This window comes from Vulpes lagopus, chromosome 1, assembly GCF_018345385.1.
Source record: "Vulpes lagopus strain Blue_001 chromosome 1, ASM1834538v1, whole genome shotgun sequence".
NCBI lineage: Eukaryota > Metazoa > Chordata > Mammalia > Carnivora > Canidae > Vulpes > Vulpes lagopus.
In genome coordinates this window covers 121,898,914-121,911,148 of record NC_054824.1, presented here as the reverse complement: position 1 = coordinate 121,911,148, position 12,235 = coordinate 121,898,914, and the positions used below count along the sequence as shown (strand labels likewise).

Here is a 12,235-nt window from a genome sequence, read left to right as displayed (position 1 = left end):
TATGGTATTTATACGTGTATGCCTGTGGTGTTTATATTAATGGCAGTAGCTTTTCCTTCCTAGTGTCAGTGGCATTAAGATTAACTGTTAATTTTTCTTTTCTTCTTCCAGAACAAGCTTGCCTTCTCCTATGTTTTCCAGAAACGACTTCAGTATCTGGAGCATCCTGAGAAAATGTATTGGAATGGTAAATTAACTCTCAGTTTTATAACATTAAGCAGATGTATGTTTCCTTGCATACTCCTTGGAAGGGAATCTTCATGTTGGCATAAACGTGATGTACAACAAAGTTCATGGAAGCTTGTATCAGAAATTGGGGAAAAGCCTTAGGTTTGCCTGACAGGATTTGAGCCACTCTTTATGCTACTTTAATAGGATTTTAATGGGACTTTTCACTGTAAAGAAAAAAAAGAAAATGAATGCTCTTTTCCTGTTGTCATACCACATATGTATTTCCCTGTAAAATTACCCAGAAATTCTCTTAGAAAGCACAGTCACACCAAAGCATAGAATGTAATTTCACGTCTACTTCTTTGCATAAGCTAGTTGTGTTTACTTTGGATGTTAAGTGTGGTATATAGATATTTGGAATGTATCTGTACTTAGCTGCAACAGGTAGATCTGATTTGGGGAGAGGGCAGCAGATGGCAAAATTTACTATTCCATAAATCCTTACATTCTCTAAAACAGTAGTCTGCAGCACCACCGTGACATCAGTTAGGCTAGAATTCTGAGTAAAGTTATCTTAACTCTTCTAACATGACCTTTGACCAACTAGAATGATGAAAATTTGAAACATGCGAGCCATAAGCTGCTAAAGAATCTGCCTGGACATTACCTTTTGTAATTTTGCAGTTTAATGTGCATTCTGGGAGTACTCCAAGAACTTTCCCTGTACCAAGAAGTATAGTCACTTTCTTTTCATTCTGGTGCTTGAAAGCCTTGCAACTCGTGACGCGCCCACTTTGGCATTTTTCTAATGTCCCTGTTCTCTGCATGGGGTTATCTCATCTGAGATTTTCCAAATGTGACTTCCAAGAAGCTAACCCCAGAAACATCATTTTAAGCAAGTATTTTCTGATTCTGCTTTGTGGAGAGTAATTCAGCTAAGCTCTACAGCTGAAAAAGGGAATTTATCCCAGCCTTGCCGCTTCCTGTTTTGAGATCCTGGAGAAGCTACCTTGCCACCCTGCAAAGGGTTTCCTCCCATGTAAAGTTAGGAGACTAATTTGTACCTAATAGATGTATTGAGAGATAAATAACATATGTAAATTGTGTAGGAAGTCCCTGATTTAGCATAATGCTCAATATTAGCATCAGTTCATCACACTTGAGAATCAGAGCAACTGCATCTAATCCTATTTTGATTATATTAAGATTCGTCAGGACAAACCAAACGTATATATTAGTAAGTTGTTAAGATACATATTACTGTCTTCGGATCTGAAATTTTTAGGACAAAAAATTAATATTTGTATTCTACAGAGTCAATATTTCTCAAACCCTTAGTAAACATATTTACCATTATGATTGAATATGCAAACATGTATATATGCATGTGTTTAAAATTAAAACCAGTTTCACAAAAGGAATAGTCATCATAACAAATGGTATTTCCCATTATGTTAAATTAAGGCTGATTCCAACTCACTGTATTAATTACACAGTCTCTAATGAATGAAACCCTCACTGTAGAATTGGTACCATATCTGTCAAGGACTGTTTGGTCAACAGAATTTATATGCACACTTAAGATGTGATTGAGTCTTTTTGGACATCGTAGAAATACAGTTTCCTGTATTTCTCTTGCTTTGAGTGTATCTGCTACCATCTCCTATCTCACAAGTGTCAGATTTAGTGGTGGGGTCATGAATTTGTTCAGGCTAGTGACCAGCGGTTCTATAGCTTATATCTAAAGCAAGCATTCTTCTGTCTAGATGGAGAATAACTATTCTTTTATTTTTATTTTTTAAAAAAGATTTTATTTATTTATTTATGAGAGAAACACAGAAAGAGCTAGAGGCAGAGACACAGGCAGAGGGAGAAGCAGGCTCCATGCGGGGAGCCTGATGCAGGACTCAATCCGGACCTCCAGAATCACACTGTGGGCCAAAGGCAGGCGCCAAACCGCTGAGCCACCCAGGGATCCCCAACTATTCTTTTAAAAGAGAGGACATAATGTTCTGTTGGATTATACCTGTCATACTTTGAAAGACACTCTATTTCTCTAGAAAAATGGTTTTACTTTTACTTTTTAGGTGCAGAATTATTTGTAAATAAATATTCTCTATTACGTTTATAAGATACTACCATTCCTAAAGGAATATTTATTGATGTGGATTGAAAGGAAATTAGCATTTGAAAGTATTGAGCTCTCTCATAGGTAATAGAAACAATCAAAAGGTGTAAGTGTTGGCCAACAATAGAGATTTAAAACACAATATATCTTGAGAGAGAAATGCAAATATCATTGCTGGAATAGAATAAAGTTTTAGAAGTAATTTTGGTATTGACTCTTCCAATATCGACCTCCTCTTACCTTCCAAAAGAAAATAGTCCAAAACTTAAAAAATGTAATATCCACAGCTTTTTTTGCACTTAAGTTCAAAGTGAAGGCATTTTTAAAATGCATTGCATTTCTGTAATTGTTTTACACTTAATCCAAAGGCTTGACTTCCTTTCTCTGTGGGTAAATCTCAGTTACGAAAGCCATGTACATTTCTTTCAGTCAGTTCTTCTCCATAGCTTCACATTCTCAGTTTCTTAACTTTATAAGTCCTAAAAGTGGTGGAGAATGTTTGGTATTCATGATGTCTCTGTCAACTTGAGGAGCATACCAGATGAGAGTAAGGAGTGTGAGCATCTTGCAGGTGGAAACCTCGCAATTCTACACTGAACCGGGGTCCAGCCCCAACTTAAAAAAAAAATGCCCTTTATGATGGTAGAGTTTTATGGTATAGTATTATTATCACAGTACATGGCTTTGGGGTGCCTGCTGGATCAGTCGGTGGGGCATGCAACTCAATCTTGGGGTTGTGAGTTCAAGCCCCACGTTGGATGTAGAGATTACTTAAAAACAAAAATCTTTGGGGTGCCATTTGGTTAAGCGTCTATTTTTGGTTCAGATCATGATCTGGGGTCCTGTTCAGTGGGGAGCTTGCTTCTTCCTCTCCCTCTGCTACTCCTCCTGCTTGTGCCTTCCCTCTTTCTCTCTTTCTCAAATAAATACATAAAATTAAAAAAAAATCTTTAAAACAAAATACATGGCTTTTATGAACTCATGAGAGATGATGCTTCTCTGTCCGGTATGATCTAGGTATAATTTGTCTTAATCAGGAAGGAATGTCAGAGTATCTTCTCTAAACATCTGCCATCCTGGACCTCACTACCCTACAGTACCCTCTGCAGCCAGACTTATTTTGACCCCATCTTCTACTTCCATAAACATACACATTTTGCTTTTGCTTCTTTCTAAAAAGAATTTGGAGACTTAGATTTCCAGCATTAATGACATCCTTCCTTTTTTCTTCCAATCTGTTTTGGACAGGATTATGTTACCAAATATTGGATTATACTACATGAAGTGAATACTTTACATAACTGATACTCAATTCTAAATCTCTCTGTGATTGAGGCTTTTACAAAAAAGATTTCCAGCTCAGAATTAATACTGATACTGGTTAGTGATTTGAAACCTTTCTTCCTGACTCACATTGTCCTTTTGTTGAAGGGCTCTAATCTCATAATCCTGTTGTTTTGTCCGTCCCCTGTTTTCTTTCTCCTCTTCTCTCCCATCCTTTTAGGATTTCTCCATGGGACTGACCTAGAGGTTAGGTCATGGGTGTTCATACTTACTGACTTTTGGACCAAGGCCAGCAGCAGGGTGAGGCAAGTGAGGGTACATGGGCATTTGTGCTCATGGCTTTGCCAGTGCTAACCCTGTGTTTGTTAAATATCTTGCAGTCATAGAATATTAGTGTTGGATTTTTATCAGACATGGAAAAAATTCTGATGTATTTATAAATGCTGACCATTTATTTATTTATTTATTTATTTATTTAAAGTTTTTATTTTTTTTATTTTTTTATTTATGATAGTCACATACACAGAGAGAGAGAGAGGCAGAGACACAGGCAGAGGGAAAAGCAGGCTCCATGCACCGGGAGCCCGACGTGGGATTCAATCCCGGGTCTCCAGGATCGCGCCCTGGGCCAAAGGCAGGCGCCAAACCGCTGCGCCACCCAGGGATCCCAAGAAACCTTGCTCATATTAATAGACAGATGGGAGTAGGAGTTTAGTGGTTTGTTTTCTTTTTTTTTTGTTGTTTAACATCTAGCAATATTATTCAGTTCTTTGACCCTTTCCTGTGTACCAAAATTCAGATAACAGTACAGTATCAAAAATATTTTTTTATGATCCATAGGTTGACAACTCAATTAAGACTTCTTCACTGTAACTGAAAACAAAAATTTGGAAAACTTATGAAAGATCTTGTTAGCTTCCATTGGAGTCATAGGTGTCTTGGTCTTTGGGAAATGTAACCAGAGAAGCTTTACCAGGACTCTCAATTCTTGCTTAATGTAGCTCTTTCCTCACTCTCACATATATCTTGTAAGAGTGAAAAGAGGGTGAAAGAATTGAAATACTTTTTGCTGAAACACACCTGTGTCAATAACCTCTGATAAAATGCTTTTATCTTACTGTAAGCTTTAAATTGTTTCCTTCAAAACCACAGATTTAGCTCATTCACTTAATGCAGGGTACCTGCCATGCAACCGTAGTAGAGCCAGACCATACTCCGACATATCCTAGGTCAACTGTCAGGAGTGTGATGTTATTAATATACTAACATATTAGTATGTCACTGTGACCACTGTCCCATTCTTGAATTCCAAATCTAAGGTCAAGACAGACCTAGATAAAATTTGCCAAAGCTGGTACCTTATAAGTACTGCCTTGAGAGACGGAGGACAGAAACAGCAAAGTAGTTCAACAAAACCCTAGCATCTTTACCACCTCACTTTACGATGATCTAAAATCAGAATACCCCAATATGGGAGAAATGGCCAGAAGGCCTCATTTCTAACATCAGGTCTTTCCATTAACTGAAACAGAGAGAAAATCATGGAGCCCTTGTGCAGATTAATGGTACCTCAATTAGAAGAGGCTTCACAGACACCAGTACTGTACTTCTAACCCTCCCTTCATTTGGGACCCTGCAGAGTTTACATTTCAGAACAAGAATACTATAAATACTATACTATGATTCAGGATGATGTCAGGTGTCCCCTCTTGCCCCCACAACCCACTCCCCCTGCCCCCACCTTGCAGAAGGGTAGTTGTAAAAGGGGAAGTGGGGAAAAAAGAAACAGCATGACCTCTAGTGCAGGTGTCTGATCGGGCCTGCCAGTTAGGAAGTAAGAATGTCTGTGGAGCCTGAGCATCCGGAAATTGGTTCTTTAGAGCAGCCCCGCCGACATAGCTATTCTGGGCTACTTATATCTTTGTGAATTCCCCTTGTGTGAATACCATGCAGAAGACTTAGATGTGGTCCAGGTTAGTGGTTCCTAGCTAATGGTTGCCCAGCCAAGTCTGGGAACACTCAGCTGCTAGACAGGAAGCATAGGAAAGGACTAGCTTTCTCTTTTTCTTTTTCCTCATAGCTCTTCTTGTCTTTTTCTTTCTGTTTCTACTATTGGTTTGCACCAGCATGCACATAGTGTGGTTCAGTTCATACACAAGCATGCACTCCATTCCTGTTCTGTCATTCCTGTGTTTCTGGCTGTGTTATTTCCATTCGTTCCTCTGTTGTCTTCCACTTGGGCTGCTCTCGAGAGCTGAGGAACAGAGGTGATGCTAGCAGTGAAAGGCATGAGGGCAGCAGTTTTTCAGACTGCTCACCCATACGGTTTCAGGAGGGCTGTCTTGTACATTCTTCATGTGACTGCTCTGGGCAGTGGTACTCAGACGGCAAGAACCTCTCATGCAAGATAAACTTGACATGGAGGGAGGGGACAGGCAGCAGAAGATGTGAAACAGATACCTTTAACCCTCCAAAGCCCTTAAATGTAAGAGGGATGAATTTTTAGATCTTCAGTAGCTATGGCAGGTGTATAGGGGGTGGGTTGTAGAGGAAGGATCCAGTGCCAACTTCATCTGGCAGAAGGCATGTCCAAGGAACAGAGCCAGAACTGCTGCTAGCACTTGACCATCTTAGTGCTTGGGTCACACTCCTGGGTGAGGACTCTGTTGGCAAGCTGGCTGCCTGGGCAAATGAGCAGACAGATTTAGCCTAAGATCTAAGTTGTTTCTCTGGGTAACCCAGGTCTTAAACATTTGCACATTTGGGTGTTACAGTGTTAGACTTTACATATATAAAATATTTTCCATTTTAGTTGGGATCAAACTTGGCCTTGCCTTCAGGTTGTTTATATATTGCTCAAGTGATGAAGCAGCCTTCTCTCTCTCTCTCTCTCTCTCTCTCTCTCAATTCTCAGTTTGTCAGTGGATGAGAAATTGCAATTAAGAATTTCTTCTGTTTCATCATTGGTTTCTATTATTAATTTGCATGGATAAATTTAAACTTTGTTTTTAGCTGGGTCACAAGGTGGAACTGCCTGACATAAATATTTAATTTTTCCAGCTGACTGATGGTCTCAGTGATAAAAGTAGTCCAGCTAGTGTTTCTTCCTGAAACTTGACCCTCATAATGTGAGTTGTTTCTTTTCTATTATTGGAGTCTACACAGTACTAATTAGTTGTATACAATATCTAAAGAGCCCAATATCAGACTGAATTATATTGGAAATAGAAATGGTGTCACTATAAATTTCTAAGACAATGAACTACAGTTTGTGTCACCTGAGTTTTTCATTACATATCTAGGGAACTTAAACAATTACAATTATTGTAAGCTTACTTTAAAATAATTGGAGTACTAGAAACAATGTTGTGAGTCCATTGCTGTATTTTAAAATAGCTTTTTCTACTCTTCTGAGAGGATGAGGGTGTTATGGAGTTGGATTTATGTGTATTTGTTCTCTAGGATCTTCTGTTTTCTTCGTACTACTTCTTGTTAGTTGGCCCAGATGTGTGCCTTTTCCTTTCCTTGAATGCTTACATTCTGAGTTACTAAAAGAAGTAGGAAGGTATTTAAATTATTCTAGATTGCAACATTGGATTTAAAGAAGCTTATTTAGGAATCTTAGGAGCTTTCCAAATGATTAAAAGATAATCTACCCATTGAATTGGTGATAAACCATGTCCTTTGTGCTTTGGTCTCCAGTTTACAGCACACACTGTTTCACTGACTCACTAACTCCTATAAAGTCCAGCCAGCTGGTGTTGAGCAGCCTGTGGCTAGTAGGCCCTTGACTGTCCCATCCTTGCCTGATTATTTTCCCCGGGAAGATAAATGGGAAGAGATGCAGCCCCCCTAGCATTGCTTTAGGGATGAAAGATTAAGTTCCTTGGCCAGGATTCTCATCTGATCTAACTAGGCACAAGTGAAAATGCTCTCACCCTTACCACATCTACTCCCTCAGGAGGTATTTTGTCCTTCTAGTGCTATTTAGGGGGAAAAATAGAGAATCAAGCTTAAAGTTCGTCATTCTTGTAATGAATAAATCTCATCCTGTTGCATACAGTAAAGTGAAATGTGGAGAACAAGAACAGCATGGTGTGGGTCACATACTAGTCAAGGGATAGGGCTCGAGTCATCACCCTGGTGAACCCCTGTCTTCTTGGTGACTGGATGGAGCAGCCAGCCAGCCAACAGAGAACCTTACCAGTAGGACTTTTCAGTCATTGTCCTGGCTGGGGGCCCAGGAGAGGTGGGTGTCCTTTCCTTCACCCCCTCATCATTTAAAGTCAGAATTCAGAAGCCATGGGGCGTCTGGGTGGCTCAGTTGGTTAAGTGTCTAACTCTTGATTTTGGCTCCGATCATCTCAGAGTGGTAAGATCAAGTTCTGAATTAGACTCTGCTCTGGGTGTGCAGTCTGCTTAAGATTCTCCGTCTCCCCTTCCCTCTGCTTGCATGTGCCCTTTTCTTTTTTAAAGACTTTATTTATTCATGAGAGAGAGAGAGAGAGGCAGAGACACAGGCAGAGAGAGAAACAGGCTCCACGCAGGGAGCCCGATGTGGGACCCGATCCCGGAACTCCAGGATCACGCCCTGGGCCAAAGGCAGGCACTCAACTGCTGAGCCACCCAGGTGTCCTGCTCTCTTTCTTTCTAAAATAAATTTAAAACAAAACAAGAAAAACCTTGGAAGCCATGCCTTTTGAGTAGCTTTTCTATAGCTCAGCCTTCACCCAGGTGATAGGGTGAAGTATCCTAACCTTTGCTTCTCTGCATCTTGGAGGACCTGGTGCTCTTGCATGTGTTCTTAATGATAATAGCTAACATGTATCGCTCGCTTTCTGTATGCCTGCTACTGTTCTCAGTGTCATGTATGAATTAACTTCACCTTTAGAAGCACTGTGAGGTACACAGTGAAATCCCCATTTGGGGAGAGTTGAGGGCCTTACTCATGGTGACGCACAAGCATGAGGCAGCAAGGGGCCTTTGATCTCAGAGCTCATTCCTTTTATTTATTTATTTATTTATTTATTTATTTATTTATTTATTTAAATTGTGGTAAAATACACAGCATAAAATATACCATTTTACCCATTTCCATGTGTGCAATTCAGTGGAAATAGTGCATTCACTTTGTTGTGCAGCCGTCACCACCATCCACCCAGCCTTTCCATCGTACAGAAGTGACACTTCCTACCCAATAAACAGTAGCTCCCCCTTCCCCTCTTCTAGCACCCGGCAGCCAGCATGCTGCTTTTTGCTCAGGACTCATTCTTTTAACCACGTTACTGTTCCTGGAACTTAGGACTGGAATAACCTGAGCATATTTTGTTGCTTCTCTTTTTTCCTTATGCCACGTAGACTTCGTTTTTCTCTTGGACGTTTTATGATTGGCATAATGTCCATGTGTGTGCTATCAGGTGGCCCAGTTTCTGCAGTGCAAGCTTGCTAGCTTCCTTCTGCCAGGCTGAAAGTATTAGATTTTAAAATAAGTCTCCTGTTTTACTCCTGATTAAAAGAGCATTAAAATGTGTTCATTTTAGGAAATTTAGGAAATACATAAAAGCATAAAGATAACTGAGATTACCTGTACTACCAGCTCCTTGAGGCAACAGCTGTTAACTGTGGTGCTATGACCACATAGCATTTGTTTCTAGGCCTATAAAACCTAGTTTTGAATGTGTTGCTTTATAACCTTTTTCCCCCACAGCATTTTGCCATAGGTTTGTATTCCAGTGAAAGGGTCAAGAAAGTGCATTGTACTAAATGCCTGATAGTACTTATAGGCAGTGGGCAGGGGGACTGCAGCAGGGCACGAGGGCAGGGGCCCCTTCAGGGTGCTCTTCTCCCTCTGGGGTGGTGAAGACACAGGTGGAGCATCAGATACTGTCCCTCCCCTTGGGAACCGTGTTCCTGTAGAGTTAGCCAGATGAGCTCACATTCCCTGACCAATCTAAGCTGGGCCCAAGACTAGGTCTGCCTTGTTCCTCCCTGAGCTCCAGGGTTCCTCCCTGAGCTCCAAAATCAAGAGTTAGACACTTAACTGACGCCTGGCTCAGGGTAGGTAGCAGCAGGTGTTTCTGGTACAGAAGAGCCCTGTGAACCATACCTGACTTTCTTTGGTGAGTAGGTTCCCCAGATATCTGATTCAGGGCCCTGCTCTGAACTCTGTGCCCTTTCAGACTTATGGACAACAGCAGGCAGTCTCCTACATGATCCAGGGCTGAGTCATGACAGAGAGGTTCTGGTCCTCCAGGAGTTGGAGGAAGCAGGAAATCAGTGTGGACTAGAATGGTTGAAGGAACTCAGGCTAGGCCCTGAAATATAGATAGGTTGTACAAGAGTCCAGGGAAGAGGGCAAGGCATTCTGGGCCAGGGTTGGCTCTACCAAGCAAGTCTTTTAACCCAGCCTAAAGAAGTGCCTGGCACCTAGTAGACACTAAGTGTGATTTCAAAGATATTTTGAAAGAAATTTAATTTCTTTTTTTTTTTTAAAGAAATTTAATTTCTAATGTATATTCTATACTGCAAGTTTGCTGTAGAAGAAATTTTCTGTGAGGTATAATTGACAAAATTAGAAGATATTTAAAGTATACATCAAGGTGATTGGATATGGTATACATTGTGAAAGAATCCCCTTGAGTTAATTAACCTATCAGTCACTTCATGTACTTTTTTGTGAGAACATTTAAATTCTACTCTTAACAAATTTCATTTATGCAAAACACTGTTACCAACTATAGACACCATGTTATTATACATTAGCTCTTCAGATCTTATTCATCTTATAACTAAAAGATTATACTGTTTTACCAATCTCTTCCTATATTTCCGACCCATAGCCCCTGGCAACGACTTCCCTACTCTTTTTCTATGAGTTCGTCCTTTGTTTTTGTTGTTTTTTTTCCCCCACGTATCAGTAATACTATGAAGTATGTCTTTCTCTGGCTTATTTCACTTAGCATAAGGCCCTCTAGGTTCATCTATGTTGTCATAGTCACAAATGGCAAGATATTCTTCTTAAGGCCAAATAATAACACTTGGGGAGTGTGTGTGTGTTTTGACCAACGGTGGTCGCGTTTTCTTGATCCATTTATGTCAACGGACACTTAGGTTGTTTCCATATTGGCTATTATAAATAATGCTCTAATGAGCATGGGAGTGCAGATATTTTTTCAAGTTAAGTGTTTTCACTTCTTTGGGCAAATATCCAGAAATGGAATTGCTGGATCATATGGCAGTTCTATTTTTTAATTTCTTGAGGAACCTCCATTGTGTTTTCCATAGTTTCTGTACCACTTCACATTCCCACCAATAGTGGATATGGGCTCCCTTTTGTCCATATCATTGCCAGCTGTTTGTCTTTTATATAGAATAGCCATTCTAATAGATGTGAGGTGATATCTCATTGAGTTTTGATTTGCATTTTCCTAATGATGAGTGATGTTGGGCACTTTTCACATATCTATTGGCCATTTGAATGTCATCTTTGGGGAAAAACTATTTAGTTCCTCTACCCATTTCTTAAATCTTTTTTCTACTGAGTTGAAAATTAGAATCTTGGATTTGTACTTCATCTCAGGGACATGATTTGTAAGTATTTTCTCCCATTATGTAGGTTGCCATTTCATGTTTTCATGATTTTCTTTGCTGTGCAGAAGTTTTTCAGTTTGACATAGTCCCAGTTGTTTCTGCTTTTGTTTCTTTTCTTTTTGGTGTCAGATTTTTAAAAACTCATCGCAAGACCTATGATAAGGAGCTTACCCCTTGTGTTTTCATCCAGGAGTTTTATGGTTTCAGTTCTGATTTTGAAGTCTTTAATCCATTTTGAGTTGGTGATTGTAAATAGTGTATGATAGTGGTCTAGTGTCATTCTTTTGCATAGGGCTATCCAGTTTTCTTAGCACCATTTATTGAGGAAACTATCCTTTCCCCCATCATATATTCTTGGCTCTTTTGTCAAAAATTAATTGGCCATATACGTGTGGACTTATTTCTGGGCTCTCTGTTGTATTCCATTTACCTGCATGTCCAGTTTTATGCCCCTACCATAGTGTGTCAATTACTATGTCTTGGTAATGTTTGAAATCAGGAAGTGAGATGTTAGCTGTAGGCTGGTCATATGTAGCCTTTATTATGTTGAGGTATGTTCTCTCTGTACCCACTTTGTTGAGAGTTTTTATCATGAAAGGATGTTGAATTTTGTCATGCAATTTTTGCATCTGTTGAGATGATCATGATTTTTAATGGTTCATTTTGTTAATGCAGTATGTCACTTTTATTGATTTGTGATGTTGAACCATCCTGCATCCCTGGAATAAATCCCATGTGATCATGGTGTATGATCCTTTTAATGTTCTTTTGAATTTGGTTTACTAATATTTTGTTGGAGTATTTTGCATCTGTGCTCATCAGAGATACTAGCCTATGATTTTTTTTCACTGTAGGGTCCTTGTTTGGTTTGGGTATAAGGATTAATGCTGACTCCTGGACTTTTGTTTGTTGTCAGGATTTTGGTTACTGCTGCAATCTCCTTACTGGTAATTTGTTCAGATTTTCTTTTTCTTTGTGATTCAGTCTTAATAGGTTATGTATTTCTAGGAATTTATCAATGTCTTCTAGGTTTTCTAATTTGTTGGCATGTAATTGCTTACA

The 12,235-nt window shown here is 39.6% G+C and overlaps 1 protein-coding gene across 4 annotated transcripts in view; it reads left to right on the top strand.

The window, feature by feature from the left end:
* OSBPL1A (oxysterol binding protein like 1A) overlaps window positions 1-12,235 on the top strand; it is a 227,395-nt gene that overhangs the window by 193,912 nt on the left and 21,248 nt on the right. For all 4 annotated transcript variants that reach the window (XM_041742615.1, XM_041742622.1, XM_041742628.1 and 1 more), the window contains one exon: window positions 112-187. In XM_041742615.1, coding sequence (XP_041598549.1) covers window positions 112-187 — 76 coding nt within the window. The remainder of the gene's footprint in view (window positions 1-111; window positions 188-12,235) is intronic.